Source organism: Empidonax traillii, unplaced genomic scaffold, assembly GCF_003031625.1.
Source record: "Empidonax traillii isolate 1590-97213 ecotype Southwest subspecies unplaced genomic scaffold, ASM303162v1 scaffold613:size471213, whole genome shotgun sequence".
In the NCBI taxonomy this organism is placed as follows: domain Eukaryota; kingdom Metazoa; phylum Chordata; class Aves; order Passeriformes; family Tyrannidae; genus Empidonax; species Empidonax traillii.
This window is the reverse complement of record NW_020955806.1, coordinates 134,656-158,595: the sequence shown is the minus strand read 5'-3', so window position 1 is coordinate 158,595 and position 23,940 is coordinate 134,656. Positions and strand designations below refer to the sequence as shown.

At 35.4% G+C, this 23,940-nt stretch overlaps 1 protein-coding gene across 7 annotated transcripts in view; it reads left to right on the top strand.

Annotated features, from left to right (window-relative positions):
• Positions 1 to 23,940, top strand: part of FAT1 (FAT atypical cadherin 1) — a 105,236-nt gene that overhangs the window by 21,555 nt on the left and 59,741 nt on the right. For all 7 annotated transcript variants that reach the window (XR_003572863.1, XM_027898663.1, XM_027898661.1 and 4 more), the window contains exon 3: positions 16,121 to 16,435. Coding sequence is in view for 6 of the 7 variants with exons in the window: in XM_027898663.1 (XP_027754464.1) it covers positions 16,121 to 16,435 (315 nt within the window). In the remaining variant the exon portion in view is untranslated. The remainder of the gene's footprint in view (positions 1 to 16,120; positions 16,436 to 23,940) is intronic.

Sequence of the window (23,940 nt, the reverse complement as noted above, 5' to 3'; positions counted from 1 at the left end):
TTTAGACTTTATTCATACAGCATTTGGACATATTTAACAAAGGACAAACCTACATGACTATTTGGCAAACTTCCACAATTTATTTCATACATTATTTGCAGCTTTAGAACTCGGATTTAAAAATACTTTGGGCTTTGCTGAAACTATGTTTTGCGGGTCCATTTCATAATCTCTGTATCATTCTTATTACATCTGTGACTTTATTATGCTGGACATCTGAACGTGACCAAAAATAAATTTTCAATTCATCGCTCTCCATGTGGCTCAAGAAAAGAAATTCTCTAGCATTCCAGTGCCATCAGAGAGGAATTTTTGGGAAAACAGAACTGTCAGAAGAATCTAACAGCAGGACTGCAACAGATAATTTTTTTATTTAGAAATGAGGTTTCCCCGAATTCCTTGTGTTCTATCCATGCTTCTAGTAGCTGCTTCCATGTAATTCTAAAGTATTTGTGAAAAAGGATAATCAATATCTTCATGGTTCTTATAAGTAGTTGCATTTTTTTTGATAGGAGTAAAGAGCAAACTGCTGTGGATATGAGTTGACTTGGCCTACCAGTAGTGGTGGTCGTTAAATAGCTCTTTCAGCTCAGAGTTCTGTGTCTTTGCAGACTTGTCAGTGTCGTATCACTGATACCAGAACTGAATATCTGCCTATATGGCGAGGCAGATTACACACAGAAAATTCAGTAATTCCATTTCTTTGTTGCCTAATCTTCTACCTAGACGTATCCCCACTGACATGATTTGCTTCCAAAATCCACATGTTTCTTAAATCAATCATTTTGGGTCTTTATACAAAAGGCAGTTTTTTATTTTGCTGATGCAAATAACTTGAAACCACCTCTATACACAAGAAAGTGATCCTGCATTTTGGTTTTGAAGTTGCTGATCATAGCGCGCTTATTCATATTTTGTTCAGGATTTAAGGATTAAAAGATTATTAAAATTTCAAAATGCAAAAAAAGCATAATTACGGAATAGCTTTCTGATTTTAATGGTACGGGTAATGTACATGAGCATTACAGAACTGCTTCAGTCATGTGGTTAAGAAATTAAGATATGTAACATAATGTGCTAAAATTGAATCCAGAGGGAATGAATAATGTGATAAAAATGAATACAGACTTCTCATATGTGTTGCCTGTAGTCTTTGTTGTATTTATGAGGGAGAGAGAGTTTGGTAGTTCAGTTTGAAAGACTTTCAGTGCAAAGAAGTTAATAATGGATCATGGACTTACATATTGAATCTTTTATGTTGATTGGTACCTTGTCCCCTCCATTTCTCCAAAGCTGTGAGAGTGACATGCATAGCTCTTTCCTAGGGAAAATATCTTCATTCTATAGGGGTTTTATTTTTTTTTTTTTAATCCCTCTCCCCCCTTTGCCTGTAGATTTGCCATGACAGGGTATATCCTGTCTTTATGAAAATTAGAGATTGCTGTCTAATGATAAGAGTTTAATCTGCAACGAATCAGACATGTGGAAACTTCTGTGTGTGGAATTTTCTGTTTGATCTGAGAGGAATGCCCTTGCTGTGCCCTTCCTGTAATGAAAGCAAGGTAGAGGGAATCAAAGTGATTCTAGATAAGACTGGAATGTGTGCATTGGTTATGCCTCTATTATATTTGCCGTTGCAATTCTGGTTGTATGTGTTATTTTATTATCCAAGAGATTAACAGTGTAGTTCATCATCTTAAAAGATATCTCCTTCCTTCTGTGTTAGTTGAAAATGCTGGTTTTTTATTGCTTGAATTCCTGAGTTAATTACTTAGGTTTGAACATGGAAAGTCTTGCTTACAAAAACAAATATTCTCAGCAAAATATTGATTGTGCTATGATAATACATCTTTTTGTTACTGTAAATAATTTTACAGTATTCACTGTATCTTCTGTCTAACAGAATTTTTTTGTGTACCATTGTGAGGAATGGCTGAGAGTTTCTCTCCCTGTCTTTATTTCACAAACAGTTAATGATTAACAAATGTCCAGCTGCCTGTGCAAGGAATGTTAATTACTTTGGGAGGGGGGAAGGAAAGATGACTGTGCCTTTGCATAAGAAGTCTGGTATGATAGTTCCCTTTGAAGGTACTTGAATATTACAGTACCAATTTTAGAAGATTAATCAGAAATAGAAAAATGACCTGTGCCTTTCTTTGATGTTCAGTTATATGAATGTGCTTTTTACCTGTGCTCCTGGCTAGTACAGTAATATTTAGGTTGCCTGTGTTTTGCCCAGAACATTTTAATGTAAAAAAAGATGCAAAAGGAGGTAGTAATTTGTTAATGAGTGTATATGAGTATAGGCATAACATAGCTCAGGAAAAAAAAGTGATAAAGATATAAGCAGTTCATAATCGCAACTATTTCACACCATTCCTGATCAGACTTCTGAATGGGGACTTGTCTTTAAAGTACAGAAGCCCACAGATCAGGAACTTGTAAATATAAAAAAAAAAAAAATCTTTTAATTAGCTTTTTCCTTGCTTAAAAATGGTTATACTGTATGGTGAAATTTTGCAATGAAATTTTGGACTGACTTTAATCTTTCCAGATACAGATCATGTAGAGGAGGAAAGTGTGAGAAGGTTCAAAACTGTTAGTGGAATATGAGTTGTCAAGTTGTCATTGACTCAAGTGACACATCGGTTTTGATGTGCATTGTTTAATAAGAAGGTAAGGGAGTGATGATTAGAGTGAGAGCAAGATTACTGCAGATTATGTGGATTAAATGTTTGAGTGAATATTGATCCAGCATGTGATGATAGAAGGAAACAGAGTTAGTAATACATGCCATGCCAAGTCTGTAATTCAAAAGGTGATAAAAATCCTTTAGAAACTTAGTCATTCAGTCTAGTCAAACACAAGAACGTTCAGAATTTGAGAATATTTTGTTGACAACAGTTGTGCGCAGATATGGAGATTTGAGAAGGTCACCTGATGCAACTCCATCTAGTCACTGCAGCTTCTGTGAATTCCTTAAACAAGGGAAAAATCTTAAGTGGTTTGGGAGCAATTTGCATTTTGTGCCTAAATGGTCTACTACTTACCTACAATATAATATTATTCTTTCATTTACACCAAGTGTACTAGTGTAGACAGAGTTCATCTGCATTTATTATGGCTCTATAACAAAGGATTGTTATATAAAGAGTTATTCACATCACTCATTCTCCTTGGTATTGTTACAGAGGGTGCAGTTATCTTCAGCAAAAAGTGTTTCTGTGGAGAATAATTAAGAGCTTTTCCAAAGGAAATTCTATCAAAGAGACTCTGTGGTCTGTTTGTCCAAATGCTTTCAGGTTTTACTAGTAAGCAATAAATATAAAGCAAATTAATTTCCAGATTTTTATGTTTTTTAAACTGTTAACTTGCATTCATTTCTGCTACCTTTAGTAATTTTTTTTTTTTTTCTGGAGAGTGTTGATTAAAACTGTGCAGGCAGTTATCCATTATTTATGTGATAAAGACTGAACATATTTCCCAACAAGCATTCAAGGCCCTTACAAATAAATGTATTTGACATCTGGTAAGTAATTTCTAATTTTCCAGTTAAAAGTTTCATTTTTGGTTGTTGGGTATGGATTCTTCAGTGTGCATGAAAGAATTTGCTCAAAATGGAGGGTTTCTTATTTACTTGATACAATAATCATAACTAAAGAGAATGCACATTATTTTATAATACTAAAATTATTTGACTTCATGATTCCCCTATCTTTAAGTTTTTACTTAAAAACAGATAAGTTTAGAAATGTTTCTCTTTATGGCCTTGCGTTTAATTTGATTCATATATAAAGGCAAATAAGGCTAATAAAAAAATTAATATAACAGGTACTGGTGAGTATAGAATCCCCTCTGGATATGTGAGTAGAAGGAAAGTCTGAATAAATAAATGAATACTTTGTAAGTTAATAAATCTTTGTCAGAACAAGGATGAAAATGTCTTTTGATGCCACTGGATCCCAGATGCTTTAATCTCGTGCCTTTGTCGATTTGCTCATGTGCCCACAGGTATACCAGCTCCTCTTTGTACACAGAAATCTGCTTGAGAGCAGCATTTCTGTTGACAGGAATTAAGTGTCATTGTGCATATAGCTACTTGGTGTAGTAATATGAACAGCAGTAATAGCTTGATTTCCACTATTCCTCAACATGCTACCTGCCTTGTGATAAGTATCAGTATTTTTTCTTGCTCAGAGCTGGTCTGGAAACTGTTAACCAGCAGTTTCTGCAACTGAATACAGTTTGGAGACTGAAAGCTGGAAGCAAAATTGCAGCACTTCAAAGCACAAACAGGAGTAAATAACACACCTGTGCTAAATGATAATTTTTTGCGCATGGGTTAGTCGTGAGCCAGTGTTGCTGGGGAACACAGCTGTAACTGAAGGGTAGGACTGCTGTCCTGGCCTCGCTGGGTCTTCAGTGCCACTTTTGTGGAAGTAATTCAAGGTAGGATAAAGTTATTCAAATTGCCATCGAAAAGGGAATCTGAGAGGCATGCTGTGTATGCAGGAAGAAGATTCTTGGGATACATGGAGCAATTTTCCATATTTAGGATGGTCATTAAACCTTGAAACTTACAGACAAAACCTATGAACTCTAAAGTTTAAAAAGTGTACTTGTTGCAGAACTGTCCAGCTGTTAATAGTTTGCAGAGGTCTAAACAGCTTGATCCTTCTGGATCAACAAACCAGTTTCTGAACAATTAAATGTGTTGCTCTTGTGCATAATTGGCTTCCCATGCGTCTCATTATTTTCCTTGTAGCCTCTTCTTCTGCCTAAGGGGTTCCTAGGTTAATCTGTCAACTCCAGTTAGTTTTGAAATTCCTAGGGCCATTTGCAGAGGAATTTCCCCTTCAGGGGCTCCCCATCTCCCAGTCAAATTGTTAGAGTGGTAATATTATCACATTCATTGTCAGCAGTTACTTAGTGTTAAGAAGACTGATAGCGAAGGGATTTTGCAGGGTGAAGCCAGAGTTCTGAAGAGCATATATGTGTTTCTTTTTGTGTTTATGTAAGAAATGCTTATAAACTTTACTAAAGAACATAGAAATTGATCCTTTGCATTTCTTATGCAGAGGCAAGTACGCATTCATTCTAAAAATATGATTAAATAAATTTTTCTTTGTCTTTGATGTTCATAAGTAAACAAACAGTAGACCTGTAGAAGCCTTCACTTGTTTCTGAATTCCTTACATTTCAGGAGAAATTCTCTGTTCATGGTCTCAGTTCTCTGGTCGTGAAGGTGACTGAATAGCGTAACAATATTATTCCAAAGTATTTTGCTTAAACATGGTTTCTTATTTTGATTTTATAATACTGTGTAATTGTGTTTCTTGGGACATAAAAACCTGTCCTGAATAAGGGGGATGAGTGACCAGAGCAGTGACTTGCATCAGATCCTGCAAACCTTGTTCATGTATCACAGTAAGAGAAGCTTTTGTGGGTACTGAGAGCCGCCAAGCTTGGCCTAGAACCTGCTGGCAGTTTGTTGCATTTTCACTAATATTTTATAAACTTGCTTTAATGTTGATGTAGTAGTTCAGTCATGTTTTTTTCAGCAAGCTTTCTCTCAAATCACGAATGACTGCTCATGTTAACAGCAAAGCTTGCTTAACTTGCTCTCTCTTCAAAGAAACATAGATCATATGTGGTTGTATTACAATAATTTTTCCTATTGACATAGGAGTTAACATTTCATTTCCCTAATGTGTACTCATCAGGGGGTTTTTATGTCTCTCCATACTAAGCTTTAGCGACATTGTACTGTTCCTCTGTATAGCAATTACATTGCCTGTCCAAAAACTTGACATACAAGCAGCCTAGCTGACAAAAATAAGCTGGAGCTATTAAAATAACCATAAATGAGGCTGACAATGGGAGCTGTCTGCCATTGTCCCAAAAGATTTTTTGAACTGGAAGTAATCAGTTGAGTTCTAAGGTAACCCCATCAGGGATCTTCTAATTGGGAAAATTCTCCCTCGCCAACCCCCCAGCTTCCTGAAAGGAAGTTAACAATGTTTGTGGACCTTTGCAGATTTATTGCCTGTAGCTTGGACTATCTAGTACTGAATCATAATTTCTAGGCATAATATTTTATGTAGACCATTTTAAGAACATATTTTCAGAACTTTTTCATTTTATATATGGTCTAAATACTGTGTTTTCTGTACACTTGATTTTTTTTTTTTCGTTTACAAATGTACAGAAAGCAATGTGGTAGCAACTGGAAGTTGAAGTGTTATTGCATCTAATTATTTATAACTCTCCCCCCCCCCCATTTTTTATTCTCACCCACTTAACTAAGGTGATGTGAAGAAGGTGTTTTCTCAGTTTTTTAAAATACAGTCTGTGTTTGGTGTAAAGCTTTAACTATGCACGTCTTTGCTGCTTTGTACTATCTCTGGATGCTTATTTAAGGCAGAGCTGCTCTTAACTGTTGAATATTCTGTATTTCTTCAAATCTCTCTGTACCTACCTGGTGTATAAGCTGCATGTAGCAGAGATCAATAGTGACCCTCTCTCCCTCCATTTGAACATAATTCAAATTACTGCTGTATGTTCATCAGCACAGAACTGATGCGTGTCAAAGTTTGGATTTGAACACATGCTGGGCTCTCTGGATGCCAAGTTTTTGTCCCCAAAAAGTGTTTTACAGCGAATGCATTGATAACTTTTTGTGCATTTACAGAAGTGAGATAGGTTTGACTGGACACTGATAGTATCTGATTGTTTCACTAACTGCTTGTGCTGTTGTTCCATTGGTGTCATATACAAAAATTGTTTAAATTGAAATAGATTTTTAAGTGGAGTTTGTGAGGTTTTGAAAGCTTGTACTTATATCAGATTTAGTTAGATATTGCTGCAAAACTGGATTTGGCTATATACTTCACTGCATCCAGATAGTTCAGTGAAGTTAAATTTGACAAATAAAGCACAGCATTATTTTATTATAATTGAGGTTTTACTTTGTTCAGTTTGGTTTTGTTTAGTTAAAATTTCAAATCTGTTTTGCTGATGATGGTTCCTATACTCTGTTAAGTGTTCTCCGTGCTCTAGAAACCAAGTATGACCTGCAGTGATGTTCTTTCCCTTCCCCCTTCCATAACTGGAAAGAGGGCAAGCAGTGATGGACTTGTCATGTTTGAAGGTCTTGCAACTGCTACAGTTCCATCAACTTGCTGATACTGATAATGATTTTACTTGAAACTTTCTAAGCCTTGACTTGTTAGAAAAGGAGCAATTTGTCCTTGAAATAGCAACAAGAGTTGCTTTCTATTCAGCAGTCCCAGCTAAGCACGATTTCTCAGCTGGTAGTACAAGACACAACTTGAAATGTGTATAGCTTTCTATTTCAAAGTGCTATAAATAAAATTTAATTAAGTTTTCCAGAATCTGCCCTTATAGATGCTGACAAAGGACTTGTAATTCTAGTATACTTTCGGCTTATTTTAAGTCTTTCTTTTTTGTAGCTTTTCATGAGTTAAACATTTTCTGAGCACTCTCTGAACCCAAAATTGTAAAGATTAGTCTTTTCATTACCTTTCTTATAAAGAAGAAATGTTATATATATATATATATATATGTGCATTAAAAGCACTGTGGAGAAACTTACTGAATGTTAATTGTGTAAAAGCTGTAAAATATATGTGAGTAGCTGTAACTATTAGAAGGAACGTTTATATTGATGACATATGTTAGATGATAGACTCTTGGGGTGCATGTGAAAATCTTGACTCTAGCTGCAAATATAATTTGTTACTGACTCTTTCAAGACTGGTTTGTATGGGGTGTGTTTTAGTTTACCTTTTTGTTTGTTTGTTTTGTTTTGTTTCTAATATTAAAGTACAGTTAAGCAGGATGCATGTAAAAGGTAAAGGCACCAAATTACTTAAAAAATAAATCAGAATGTATTAATTTAAGATTCAGATTAGGCAAAGTAGAAGAATCACTGAGTGGTTAAATAGGAAAAATGAAACTATTTCAGACTAGATTGTGCATAACTGATTCATTCATGTTCCTCAGACATGTTTGCAAACAAGTCACCCGAATTCTTTGAGGCGTGCAAAACACAATATCAATGGTTTGTTGCCAGGTTACAGTCTTTCTAGCTGTGTCTAATTAATGCTGTTGGAGAAGAGGAGAGAGAAAAGCGGTGAACACCTCTTGTTCATGTATGATTAAGTGGCAAGCAATGGTTGCTAAAACTTCCTGCTCTCCTTTGGGGCTTCAAGCAAGGATTATTTATATTCTGAAACAGTATAGTTTAGTCTATGAATCTTGAGATACAAGAAGTCTGATATGTGAGTAGCTTGCATTGTCAGTGATAAGCTTTAAATTGGTATGCAGCTGAAGAGCAAATCATATTTCTCTGGGTGGCTCTTTCACTTTGCTCCATAGAGGCTTAATCACATAATGCTTCCTGTTCAAAGTGCACATGTGATAAAAGTCAGGCTAGCAGTTTTACAGCTCAGTTTATTTGTCAAAAATATTACTTCTCTTAAAAAAGAGATTGTACATACTTTTTAAAAGTTCACACTGCCTGCCACACGTCTTTAATATTTTAAGAGTTAAGAGTGCAGTGCCTCTTTTGGCGTTCTGACATGTTTATAAAGTGGACGAGCTGACATATCACTTTTGCAAAAAGGAATCTCATTCCATTCCTTCTTTTGGAGATTGTTTCAAGAGTTCACAGGATGGAGATTCTGTTCTTTTCCGCCGATATTTTAAGTACTGAATAGTTGTTTGTGGCAGGACATACCTGGAATTTTCATTGCTTAAGGATAGTTGGTTTGTGTATAATTAAGTCTGGTGTGATACTGTGCTGTCTTCATTTTGGTTTTACTAAGTGGTTATTACCTGACTGATCAAATAATATTAATTTTTTTTTTACATTAGCATGGGATGCTACTTTAGAAGAATGGTAGGCTTAAGGCTTAGTTGTCCCTTACACGCTGGTGTTTGGTAGAGGCCTGAGTTACAGTAGCTCAGCAGCCTCAGGGGAAAAGTAATTTTTTTCTTCACAGGTCAGTAGAGTTACATGTTTCGAAATCTTCAATGGACAGAAATGGTATGTAGGGTTGTGACTGTACTCGGCCACTGCTTCAAGACTATAGTGATAGCCAGAAGTTATCAGAAAGTTAAGAAGTTAACAGAAACACAGAAATATTTTTTTTCAATTGCTGTAAAAGTGGAAAAAATTTGAGCTGACACTGGCCAAACTTAGTACTAGAATCGCAGTTTTTGCTAGTACTACAGATGGGTGTAGTACTTGTAGATAGTGCACTCTAATCTGCTGTAGTCTGTTTAATGTTGAGTGTCTGGATGCCATAAATATTAATAAATTAACTTTTTTTTTCAAGTTATGTTGCTTTTCCTTAGCATTTCTGATAAGAATCATATAGTGGAGAAAAAATGCCCCAAAACCTCATGTGGAACACACAGGAACACACTGTGTTGCACTTGCCAACTGTCCTGATTTGACTGTGCCTCTAGAAGTTACTCAGGGGGAAAAGGAGGACAAAAGAGTATGGATGTGTTCCTGTTTAAAGCCTCGGGGGACTGCTGAGAAGCAGACAAGCACTGCATCTTCTCCTATGCCAGATGCTCTTTCCCGGTTTGTTGGTTTTTTTGGGGTGGTGTTTTTGGTTTTTTTAATCCTGTCAGCTTCACTATAGCCTCTGTATTCATACAGCGTAGAAAAATACTTATCATGTCATGGTTGGTAATAATCTAAGAAAAAAAAATCTAAGAAAAACAGAACGTATAAGAAGAGATGAATAGGAACAAGAAGTCTGCCAAGGAAGTCCTCTGTGTGTGATCTGGAGAGTGCTGAAGAACTGCACTGCCCCTAACTTGCACTAAGAGGAAAAGTATTGGTTAGAATAGATACTATTTTAAATAAGATTAGCAGAAATAAAAATTAAGTGGAAAATACCAGCTTTGTAAATAGTCTATGTTTTTCTGGCCTATTCTGGCTGTCCAAGTGTGGAGATTTTAGTAACAACCTGAATACTGTCTGTTCTGCCTTGTTTAACATTAGAAGCCAAATATGACAGTATTATATTAAATAAGATTTTACTTTAAAAAGAAAACAACCAAACCTCTAATCAACAAGCCTGATGTGATTCTTTCCTTGTTTTAACAACAACTAAGCAAAGTTTCACAAAATGTAAAGCAGAAATTTGGCTAGAAGAACTGTAAACTTCTGGGAGCTAGTGGGTTCTTAGACCCTTGTTCACATTAAAAGACAATTTCATGAATATTAAGAACTTTCTGGAAAATACATGCTGCTTATCTAGAAGTAGTAGAGATTCTAGTGGTAAACTGTAATATGTGCCAAGCATTTCCCCCAATTTTATCTTTAATTCAAAAGGTTGTGGAGGCCTTAGTGATAGTTTTCCCTGCAGGGACTTACTGTTTGTTTAGAATTCAGGACAAAGTTGCAGTCTGGGTTGGTGTGTTGGCAGACTTGTGCCATTGAGGGACAGCGGGCCTCTGTGTTTATAACAGGCTTAATCTGCTGGCTTTTAGAACTTTGATTTGAATTGGTTGTTCATTGAAGGTCATATTTGATCAAAACTTTTGCTCATGAAATTCTTAAAATACTGCCTTTCCCTCTCCCCCAACTGCTTTTAAAGCAGCTGAAGAAGCTTTTTGATTTGCCCAGCTTATTAGAAGTTAGATTAATTGACTTTGTAATCAGATTTCAAGCATCATGTTCCAGACCAGGGATTTCTTTTAGTTTGTTTCAAATGTCACTCTCAGGGCAAATTCTGCTAAAGTGCATTTTCATGCTTTGCTGAGAAATGATTGCTGATTTTGATTTCCATTACAGAATCATTAATATTGTTAATTAGAGTTCTCATGGATAAGCACACTTAAGGAGGATCATCCCTGGGAATTGAGAGTATTATACTTTGAGCATTTGTTAATTAGATAGAATTGGCATATGTAAGACTGTCAGATTTGAGATGGATTTTTGTGTTTTATTTCTGTTTTTAAGAGTGATTTTGTTTGTAGTGACTTGGGTTGTCATTTTAAATTGGAAGAATTGTTGGTTCTTGTTGACAGTGGGATTAAAGTTTTGATTTTTTCCTCATATGCTGTATTAAAAAAAATTCTGTTCCTCCACATTAAGTTCTGTCCAAATTCTATTCTGTAGTATTCACTTAAAAATTTTGCCTTCTTTTAATGACATTGGTAGAAAAGTCCTATTGCATCCAGAGGAAACAATACGTAGTCTAAAATTTCAGACATGAATATTATGAAATCAGCTCTGATGAACCCTTTCCAATGACTCAGAAACACTGCAACTTTTGCACTCCCCTCTGGCGGTGAGCGACCGAATTTAAATTTCTTTCTATCCTGACTACCTGAAAGGCTTCAAGATTGCATATCCAGTCAAGTGAAAAATGTTTTTGAAGTCCTCACTTCACTGTATTTTTTGAACAATAATGTTTACAAGTTTTTGGGATTACCATACCTGCAAAAGATTCTTTAGTATAGGATTTCTCTACTTGTCTTGCTACATAAAAAGCAAATGGTTTGTAAAAGTTAAAATTACCAAATTGCTTCAGTGTTAGGGCATGGTTGGGAAATTTGATGATTAAAGATTTTCTGTGAATGGAAGAAGAATTGGAGCAGAGATTGAGCTTTTACAGCACTGAAGATATAATAGAGGCATTTAAACTGTACGCCCTGAATGTGCTTTGCACCACTGGGAGAAAAAAGAGAGAAAATGTTTTCTAGGAGTCAAAATATGTTGTTGAAACTGATGATATGGATCAACATTTTAATGGATCTAGGTGACTGCAAGATTAAAACAAATAAACTCTTTCTTAAAACTGTTCTATTATTTCTCTTCGAATTTATAAACTCCAGGAGTGCTGAGTGCTGGCTTTCAGACAGCATACAGTCTTGAGCTGCCCATACGTGTAAAATAGACCACTATAGTCAGCATTTGCAAAAGCAGAAAATTGACATACCAACCAATGACTGGTTATAGACCTGTGATTTGTCAGGAGAATGATCATTATCTCTGTTTAAAAAAAAAAAGGTAATCAGTTACATTCTGAGATTATGTTGTTTAGAAGCTATAGTAGACAACTGAAGTTTATGTGCATTTGTATTCATTACTGTTGCATAGAAATTAAAGATGAAGTTATTAGTGTTCTCGTAAGCAAAATCAGGAAAAATTTAGTGTTAAACTTACAGAAACAGGAGCAATTTCAGCTAGGGTAATGACAGTAGGATGATGTTTCGTAATTACTGATGTAAGGTTGGATTGTAGGGTAGCACTAAAGGGGGCAGTGCTCCTAAGTACTCCATACAGTTATGTGTGTTTAGTTTTGATTGTGTGTTGTAACATAAATGCTGATGTAGAACCAGAAGAAATTCGAGTTTTGGTAGTCAGAGCTTCCCCCCACCCCTAGATGCATGTACTGGATTGTTATCTATTCCATTTTATTGCTGGGTGGAAACAACAGGAAGAAAGTTGAGTCATATTAATAGACCATCCATGACTTCCCTCACTGTTCCTGCAGCTTTGAGTGATGAAGGAGAACTAGGTGTGGTGGCCTTTCCTCCACCCCCCTCAGTGTGTGAGGGGTGAAGGCAAATTTTTTGCTCCCTATCTTTCTGTTCCCTTTTGCGTAGCTTTTATAATGCAGGAATGCTATTTTGAGATTTCATTTTTGGTATTTTCTAAGTAATCCACTTACCTGTGATGCCCATCTCTAAATAATCATAGAATTGTAGAATGGTTTGGGTTGTAAAGAACCTTAATGATCATCTACTTCCATACCCCACCCATGGGCAGGGACACCTTCTGCTACACCGGGTGGCTCATAGACCCATCCAAGCTGGACTTGAACACTGCCAGGGATGGACCATCCGCAAATACAAGTTTTCAAACTTGCATACACATACCTGTCTACTTCCATCTATTTTAAACTGCTTTTTAAGTACCCTTTATGCCTCTAAAGTTCATTCATAAAAAAAGTGTTAAACAGTTTGTTAGGTAGATATTTTTGCATAGCTGACTGATCATAAAATTGTTTTCCTGGATGCTTTCTATTTCAGTTTGGAATTATAAAGAGCATATAGAGTTAAAATGTTCATCCACCAATTCAGGACCTGTTGGATGAGAGATGTCAGAAAAATGGAAAAATAATGAGATTTCATGTTACTTGGACTAATGCAGGCTAAAGTGTGAGTGACCCTGTAGAAAATCAGAGACATTCTGAAAAACAGAGCTGCCCTACTGGATAAAGATTTGTGTTACATAATTTTTTCAGTGGTCAGATGATCAGATCATTCATTGGTCCATCAGATTATTTCATTGAACATTACTGCAAAGCCAATGTAATATATACAGAAATAACGTTATACATGCAGATCTAATTTAAAATTAAAAAGTAACCAAAAGATAAATGTGCCCATGTGTGCTGTATCATCCTATTAGTCACTATCCCTGTAGTCTTTTCACATATTTCTTTTTGAGATAGTGTTATTTTTGGTATGGTACTTTTTTCCCCTTCATCCCTTTTGAAGTATGTGACTTAAAAGAATGAACACTTGAGAACTGATACTCTGCAAAAGCAAAATAGGTTCGGTTTTCTTTTTCCTTGAGGTAGGCTTTGATAACTAAGGAAGTAGAATTTGTAAATGTTAGGTGAGCAGATTGCAGGAGGAGAGCTTCATTTCCACAAAAGTCTCTTTTTATCTTTCTTTAAAATCAGTCAAGGCTATCTTAATCTGCCACTTCTGATGCAGCTACTGTTAAGAAAGCAGGACGTGTAAAATGAAAACATTGCTCTGTTCAGCACATAAGCCTGCCCACTCTTTTCTGCACGAATCACAGGCAATAGAGCAGCATTGCTGGCAGCCTTTGCTAAAAGTCTTATGTTTGGTAGGACATGAAGGTTTTACAGGATTTTCCAAGGCATACATGGAGTCCACCCAGACTTAAGATGAAGTACTTGTATGCCACATCTAGCATTTAGGTTTAGAAGTTAGGCCACAGTAAGTAACAAATTTATTTACTCTTAAGCAAGTCTCCTGGCTGAACTAGAAAGGTGCAAAAGGTGTAACGTTAGTTACAAAGGTAGAATCCAGGGAACTGGCTGCTCAAGGCTGTGTGTCCATTTTTAAGGGCAAACTTATGCAGAAACTGTGCAGGTAACCAGAGCACAAATCCAGTGACTACTGGATAGGATTTTTTTTTTTTTTTGTTTATTTTAATAGTAAAACTGTCATCAATAAATACTGAGACAGAGAGACTGGAAATGTAAAATATCAATATTAACTAACACCATACCTTAGCTGCTGCTGATATTGCTCTGCAAAAAATAAAAATGGAAATTACAAAGCTGCTAGTTGACTTTCAGGAAAACTTTTATAGACTGCATGTAATGCATGTATCTTTTGAAAATGCATTGCTCCTCCTTTTTATTCCGGTTCTGTAGCCTTTGACACTGTATTAAACCAATTTCCACACTGACATCTGGTGGTAGTTCTGTAATGCTGTGTCACTTGAAATGCTATATATGAGTATTTTGTAGGTCTAAGCGTTAGATTCTATTCCCTCCAGGACTTCTAAAGTGATCTTATTGACATATTAAAATTTTAAACTATCCTTATCAGACCTTTATGCACCTTCCCACAAGGCAAACAAGTAATGAGTAAATGAGTAATTGCTTAATATTTTGCTCAGCCAGTATAATGCATTAAAAAAACACATCTGTAGTGTATGAAAAACAATACTTAAAGTTAATTCCTTTCCTGAAGAACTCCTATGGAAACACAGTGGCATAGTTTTGTTGAGATCCTGTTTTACTGATGGGGAGTATACATATAAACATAGATAGGTATCTGTGTGAAGTAAATGAGCTCAGAAGAAGTGCCACATCACGCATAGTCACTTTATATGGCTTTATCCAGAGTCCAGAACTTGCTGTCATGGTGATAGTTTGACTCATCTTGGCTACAATCCCGATTAGGCCCGTGCGTCAGTATAACAAACAGTTAGAGCCATGACAAAGCCCTTCAAAATTTCCACTGAAGTGGTTGCGAGGGCTTGCTCTGTTCCTCATCCTGGCATGTATCAGGTTGATTTTAAGTTCTGTTGAAAAAAAAATCTCAAACCAAGACAACCTGTAGGAGAGACTGGATCGGAGTTTTTTGTGCCATGGCTCAATGAGTCCATTTAATATTCTTCCCCCCATCACAGTAATTACACCACGTTATGTACCTTTTTGATAAGTGCATGTTACGACTGTACCTGTAGAGTAAGCTGCTCATAAAAATAAAGTTGTATTTCCTCACAGTAGATAAATTCTTTAGTGAGTTCTGGCTTAGAAAATCTCCTATTGGCTCAGCGCACAGATTTTTTTATTAGGTTTGTGAATTGTGTAGCTGGTCCTTAATTTGTAATTTTATGTGTGTAAGACTGAGCAGATTTTTGCTCTTTTTTGCTGCTTTCCATTGCCAAAGTAATGGCAGCCATTAGTTAGTCCTAATACTACAAAGATTAATTTTTATTTTCTTTTTGGTGAAATTTGAGTGAACATAAATCAGCACATTAAGAAAGTTCAGTCGAATAATTCATGTGAGCACATACATAACAATTTTTCACGTTTAACTATTTGCTCATTAATATGTGTAATGGTAAACAGTTCAAGAACTTGGCATCTCAATCAGGTGGTTTATTTTGGTATAAAATTTACTATAATCACTGATGAGTAAAGAGGGTCATTCAGGTCCCAAAAGGTTGTGAATGACACATTAGATTTAATATTTTAGGCAAAATAATTTTTATAAATAGTGTTAACTACTCTGATAAATTTCAAAGGATTTTGGAAAGGAAATCAAGTAATTTATTGACTTAATATGTAATGCATAGTTGCCGAGAATTGTTATTTTATTTCTTTTAGCTTCGGGTTAGCCTTTATATGTTTGTCTGTAAATATTAACACAAACTGTAGAATCAATGGTGATTATTTTGAACTTGTATTCGTTTTTATTTATTCATTTACTTAAACTTGTTGCTTACTCTGTTTTTATACATTTCTGCATATTTATTGGGCATTTTCTACTTCTCTTTCTTCCTGTTAAACAGGTATTATTGAGACTGCAGATCGCCTGGATCGTGAGACTACTTCACATTACTGGTTAACTGTTTATGCAACAGACCAAGGTGTTGTGCCTTTATCATCTTTCATCGAAATCTACATAGAAGTTGGAGATGTTAATGATAATGCTCCTCAGACCACAGAGCCAGTTTATTACCCAGAGGTCATGGAAAACTCCCCTAAAGATGTATCTGTTATTCAGATTGAGGCATTTGATCCAGATTCTAGCTCAAGTGAAAAATTAACCTACAAGATTACAAGTGGAAATCCACAGGGGTTCTTTTCAATAAACCCCAAAACTGGTAAGTACAATACAGTGTTTTATTTTATGTATTAATAAATTGGTATATTTCCAAAAGTACATAAATCAGATAAAATTAAGGTCTTTGGTTTAACATTGTAAACAAACTTTCACAATAGTTAGAGTTAACCTGATATCTTGGGCTGTGCCAATATTAGTAAGTTATACAAACATGTAGAAGAGGATTTGAGAGTGAAGCACTTGGTTCAAAGTACTTGACAACAACATCATGCATGTTTTGTGAAGGCTTAGTTCTGAGTAGCTCCACTCTGGACTGGTCAACGTCCATTTACTTTTGTAGTGCAGTAAATATGCAGGAAAAATATATATTTTAGCTTAGTTTCATCCAAAGTGGTTTTAGCAGTCTCAGTCTTCAAAACTTCATGCAGAGCTTTTGTGTCAGGCTTTTTTTTTTTTTTTTTTTTTTTTTTTTTTTTTTTTTTTTTTTTTTTTTTTTTTTTTTTTTTTTTTTTTTTTTTTTTTTTTTTTTTTTTTTTTTTTTTTTTTTTTTTTTTTTTTTTTTTTTTTTTTTGGTGTGTGGGGAGATAGTCTATGTAAAATAAGCCATTTATTAGCATCAAACTCACTTGTCCCATAGTCGGAAGAGACTTTCTTCTCATGTAATTGTTGCTGGCGTAAGAAAAACAAAATCTGGATGATAATTTTCAGAAATGGTTGTTATGTAATGAAAAGAAAGAGTGGTTCAGTGGTTGTTTGGAAAGCTTCAGAAAAAAACACACCAAGGTTTTAACAGGAAAGTACAAATACAAGAACCAAATAACCTTTTAGTACCTGAATTGTAAACACTGAAATGTGTGTAGGGGAGAGATACAGGAAACAAATAATCAGTCGTAACTGCAGCGACACAGCAGTTTCGAAAACACTGTAAAGGTTGCCTACCATGCCTTGCTTCTGAATGAGTGTAGAAAAAGTAATACGTATACTGGATGGTTTTCCCACAGATCTTTTTTAACAGTAAGGAAGAGCTTGCTTTTATTTGAATAATATTTTACTGGTTTGGGCACTGCTTAGCTTTTTGTTTGTTGTGTTTAGATATTATTTCACAGAAAAAATTAGGAGAGATGCTTCTGATTCACTCAGCCAGATTTTTTTTCTCACAATTCAGAGATTTTCAGATTAGAAGTGCTGTAAAGGTGTAGAGAATGACTTTAATCTGTAACAAACCCAGTAAGTACAAGGGAGCAATAGAAACCTTATCAATTTAACTCTTGCTCATTCATGGAGGGAATGAGGGCGATTCAAAGGAGCAGAAATGGAGTGAGAAGTATGTTTTGAAGGCTGGGTTGGCACTATGGCCTTCATTCTCTTTCAGAGTTATTTCATCTCAAGGTATGAAAGACTTATGTGCTCTATCAGCTGTAATTGCTGTGTCAGCAAAGCTCTGAGGGCAAACACAGGTATGTTATTTGGGTTATTTCTGACAATAACTTCTTTGTCAGCATGTGCTGCATCTGCTTGTGAAGGCACTGCCAAGAGAGACATATGAAATGGCTATAGCAAGAGAAGATCTTTAGCATAGTTAAAGCCTGAATCTGAATACTAAATTTACAGAGTGTTGGTTTTATAAAAAAGGCAGCCTGAGAAGTAATACAATAAAAATTCAACTGCAGTCTAAACTGTGTGCTTTATTTTTTGTTTTTCTCTGTGTCTCTGTTTTCTCTCATTTTACATGATGTAAAAGGAAAAAAACCACCTTCTTTTTTTTCTACTTTCTCACCATTTCTGATTTTGAAAAGATTTTGGAAAGATTTTTTTTGCTTGCTGCTTTGATCTTTCTTGTTGTCTTCATTGCTAATACTGATAAAAATAGGAATAAAATTGCCTGAGAGTTGCCTGGAAAGAACTAAGTGACTGCAGTATTCAAATTGAAAGTCAACATAAACACTACCTACATTCATTTGCTCTTTTTTGTATATAACTGACCAGCTATTTTTGGTTGCTTTGTCCTTAATTTTCCTGTAGCTCGTTTTATCTTCCTCTTTTTTTCCGTTTTTTTCCTATCCCTTTCTGCTTTCTGTATCATTATGCAGCATTTTCCAAAACGTGCTTTGAAAAAAGGCACTTGCGTGCCTCCCTTGCTGAAGTTTTGAGATAAAGAAACATCTTTATTCCTATTTAATGGATGGAAGAATTTGGGCACTGGGAGATTGTGACTTGTCTTCAGACAGAGTTTGTAGTTTTCCATGTCAGTAGCTTACTGCCGATCTCATTTATGTTAGAAAGGGACCTTGAGGGAGCCCAACACGCTAGAAGGTGAAGTGAAAAGGAACACTTAATAGAAAAGTAGTAAAGATTTTCTGTCAAGAGTTTCTTACCTGCCTTTATTGTAGCATGCATACCGTAGAAGTGGGCAGTCCTTCTCAGCTCAGTGTTAAACACAAAAGAGGACAACTGAAAATAATGAAGTAATTGTGTTTCAGGACACAAGCACTGAGAAGAAAAGAATCTCTCTCTGATTTACATTCAGCCATAGAACTCTTTTTTTACCCCCTAATATAATTAAAGTCACAGGGGCAGGTATTCACCTATCACGTACCATTCATATCAACCTTCATTGACACCCTTCGTTGGTGTCTACTACTTTTACATGCTAATATAGACATATTAAACGTAGGCAGAAGGGGAAGAGAAAACATGGGCAGAGCAGAGAAGGGAATCCTCTTTGAGTGGTTTGTGTTGTTTTCCCAGAGTGCACTCAAGTAAGTTCAACAGATATTAAATAGCTAACTCAAGTGTATTGTCTTCCCATTAAATAGTAGCCATGATTTCATGCAGTGTAATGGGCTGTACTATTTTTGCTGTACATGCTCAGTTTGCAGCTGTCAGTCTGCAGTGGGCAGTAGCATAGGGGTCAAGATGAGTTTTGACTGAAGTTACCAGGTTTGTAACTTCCCGAGTCTCTCTTCTGTCAACTGAAAATAAAATACATTTAACCTGAATAGGTCTTTTTTGGAGTGAAAGTGCTTTCACTAGAATTGACATGTTAAGGAGTGGAAAAAACACTTTAAAAGACACTAGTTATTACTCTAGTTATAACACAATGTATTTTATCTCCCTTGATCAATTAAAATAAGGCTCAGCTGAAGAGATCAAATTCTGTCTTATTTGCTTATGTTATGGTATGTTACCGTTGTTGGACCTTGTGAGGTTATCGCACTGTAAAGTGTTTGTCAAAGGAAGAGAAACCTTCACAGGGCCCCAGATTTCCCTTCTAACCCCGGGGTAAGTAGGGCTGGAATATGAATCAAGTCTTTCACTGTATGCCACTGTAACATTGAACTTGGCAATAAGAGTTAGAAGCATGTGTTGCTGTGCATCCCCAAAGGCAAATTGCCACTGAAATGGGATCTGAGTCAAGTAAAAGGTAGTGTTAAAATATGTGGTGAATGTTAAAAGTATGTTTTAGATGGTAATGTGTCATTGTTTCTTCTCCATCTCAAGGATCCATCGTTTTCTTTCTCTTTATAAAATTTAAAGCAGTGGTATTGTGGTCCATTTCTAGAACCTACTCATAATAGTAATATAGATTATAAATAGCAACAACTTACATGTAATGTGTGTCAAGTGAAACACTGCATTCTGTTCTCCTGAACTAGCTAATTAATTTCTATAATTTTATGGGCTCCAAGCTAAGATGTGTGTGTCTTTGTACAATAATACTGAATTTCTAGAAACTGACTGATGTGGACCTTTGTAATGTATAGTTCTTTCACAGAAAGAAGAGACTTCTTTTCATAAGAAGAATTGTTGACTGATTTCAAAAGTCTTGATTCTCAAAAATACTACTTAAACTGAAGTAGTATCTGCATCCTTCTTACCGTGATCAGTTTCCAAGTATCACCTTCAGTAAATCTTCACTGACACTTCAAAACATTTTTTTACATTTTAAATAATTATAAAAAAACTCAGTTAAAGAAACACTGCTAAGTTTTTCTTTGCATGCTGTTTCACCTCTTGGAGCAGGATATATAACACAGTACATCACAGGACATTTTGTAATCTTTTCACATATATTTGACCTTTCATTAAAGCAAATGAAATACAATTGACCTTATCTTTGGAGTTTCCATGTAATGAAAATAAATGGCTGTACATATGGGCTGTCCAGGTAAAATAAAAACAATTATTGTATTATTTGCAGGAAAGAATTAGAACAAAGATTAATCACACAACTTTCATGTTCAATGTAAACCCAACTGTAGACAAACATGTAAGTTATGGTAACTACTTTTTATGTGTATAACTTCTTGCCAAGTAGATTGTAATTAAATACAGAAGTAAGTGACAAAACAGAAAAGTTTCAACTCATGTTGGAGTTGAACACAGTTTGTTAGCTATTCCGAACACGTCCTGGGACTCTGTGGTTAATCCCAGCACTTAACAGTAGAGCTATTGCACTGAGGCTCAGAAAAGGATTGCAAATTTAGCAACACTCACGTAAAGCAAAGGTTTTTATAACAGTAAACAAGTTCTGGGATTTGTGCTTTGGAGTTCACAGTTTACAGTGCTTTTTCTGGTACATATAATTGAAAGTAGTAGTATTGCTGTTTCTTGTGGTGGTGGTTTATTTGCTTGTGAGCTATTAGGATATTTTTCTTTTGAAATTACCTTTTAACAAGATCAAAGACACTGAATCTTAATTATCAAAATACTCATAGTTACTAGTTTCCATATTTCATTGGATGCATTTGGATATGTTTTGTCCAAGAAAGCAATGAAATGGACAGAAAAAAATGATACTTTAAGGAACAAGTAATGAGCTATTTCACTTAAAAGTGAGTGATTCAATTCTAATCTAATTGTAGGGCTGAAAAGTTTTACGTATCACTGATGTAACTTCCATGGTTGTCTTTACAAAATACAATTGAATATGGTAATGTTTGGATTAAAGTGCTGAATATTTCTATTTAACATGTACACAGTCATATTAAGTGGACAAATTTAGATTTTTTCCCCACCTTTGATTCTTTCATATTATATAATATCCTAATTTGGTTTTTTTGCTTTTGAGGAGAAGTATTGGAAGCATGGCAGCTGATAGTAGGATTGCAGTAATTTTTTGAGAAAGTGGAACATGTACTTAGTATGGTGTCTGCTGGTAATAGCTGACAATACCATTGTATATAAGTGTACATTTATGAGTTTATGAATTATAGTTATATAATCTCTAATCTATTTGGATTAACCATTTAGAAATGGGTCTATTAGTGTCAATTGGAGAGGCAGTTATTGTATTCCTTTTACTAAAAGCTTTTAATTAAAACATGTAATTTTTTTCTGTCTGAGACAGGAGAGTGGGGCATGCATTAAATATGAGCTTTTTGTTCACCCAGTAAAAACTTTAAGAGTAGTATGCAAACTAGCTCCCCAATTTAAAATGTATACTTTCAGTTCCCCAGAAGGACATTGTGAACTAAATTCTTTTTCAATCATTGTTTTCTGTGTTTCGTACTTTTCCTCTGTCTTTATTCTTTAAATCATGGGATGGCAAAAGCATCAAGTGAAATTAAAGGAAAGGTATTCACCTTTAACTGACCAACAATAACAGCTCAACAAGTCATATAAAGTCATAAAACATGGAAATGGAACATCCTTAATTGCTGCAGAACTAGAGCCGTTTGGCTGAACTCTAAGCAAAAGGACAACAATTCCCTGAGACTCTGTATCAGTGTCCATATGGATGTAATAGTTTTGCCATGCTGCGTTTTTAAAGTATGGCTGCTACTTAAAGATACAGATTTTGTATGATTAATATCTCAAAGATTGCTGAGTTAAGATGGCTGAAAGAAGCTTATACTGACTTGCAAATTGCAGTGTCAGCATTACAATGGCAAAATCTGCGCTTGCATAGTGCAGAGTTCCAGCTCTCCTTAGTATTACTGAGCAAGAAAATGGAATCCTAAACAGGTATTCATACAGGGCCAGGGAAGACCCTTATACTCTTTTTGAATTGCCTTGCCCATATATTTGGACTAGAAACAATTTCATCTTTTTGCCCAATTGGTATGCTCCTTTCCACCTCCCCAGGACTTCTGTTATATTTATTGTACCAACCAGATTTGGCTTGGCAAGGGAATCAGGGTTGGGTAGTAAAAAACACTTTCTCGAGAAGTCATGCCTTATTTTAGAAGTTTAAAACAATAATAGCAAGTGAGGAAGGGAGGTACTTGGTGTCACTCCATATAACAATTTTGAGTCAGCTTTGCGGAAGTGCTTATTGCAAAAGTATAGCTTCCTCACTTTTAATGAAACTTGGTATGAAAGTGATGCTTCCTTCTGAAAACTAGACTTTGGTTCACAACCTGGACAGGAGAACAGCAGAATTAATTTTGAGTTGTTAATTTTCCCATACTTAGGCTTTGCAGGCGTAAGTCAGAAATAATTGCATGATCTATTTGCTTGAGAGTGTTGTAAAGGTGCATTAATTTGTATGTGAAGCACTTCAGTATTATTATGAGAATGCTATGGACATTCCTTTGACAAAAGTAGTAATCCTGTGGTATAGCAGTTAGTCCATTTAGATAAGAATATTAGAATAGGGCATTTCAGCAGAAGCTTTGAATGACAGCTCATTTCAGTACCTAACTGTATCTTGTGCATTTTACTCAGTAACCTTTAAAGCAGCATCTGTGTGTGTCTCTGTGTGTGCGTGTATCTATCTGATTTGGAGACTTGAAGTGAAATAGGAAATGGGCACAGCTGCAAACAACTTCCGTGGGTTTCCGATAACACTGGAGAATTACTTAGTAAGGAAATGAAGGGCCAGTGACCGCACAGTAGTATTGGCTTCATTTTAACAAAGGAAATCTTTGTTGTTTAACTACTTGTGGGTTTTAATCCCAACTGACGTAATATTTTGGAACTTGAATAAAACCACTATTACTACATTGCAAACTTATGTGATTTAAAGTTAAATAAAGTTCCAAATGCTGAAATTGTTCTTGTAACTTCTGTAGCTGGCAAACAATGCCAGGCTCATTGTTCACTCATGTCACACAGCTCAAAGCACATGTAGCAGCCTCAATGTGCCCAACTGTTTACCTCTCACATGCAGAGAAAGTGAAGTATTCAATTACACTGTCTCTAAAACAAATTTTTTTTTCTTTAGCTTTACTGAAAATGTGACCAGAATTAACCCAAATGGTTTTTAAAGTCCTGCAGCCACAGAGGGCTGCATGAGTATATGGAAGTTTATATATACGTGCAGTTGGAGAGTTTAAGTCTGCAAAAAGTTGTTTTTATTTTAAAATATTGTTTAAAGTGCTACTAGAGTAGTGGTTTTCAATCTGATCTTTTTTTGTAACTGGGAAAACAAGTTTGTATCTGTGAATTTCTAGTAATGTTTTCATATCCACTCACTACAATACTTAGGGATTTAGCATTTGAAAAGAGAGAAATTTTCCTTTAATAGAGGCAGCTATTTTTAAAAGTTACTTGCAAGCATTTATGTAGAGATCACTTTTAAATTTTAGGTGGTGGAGTTGG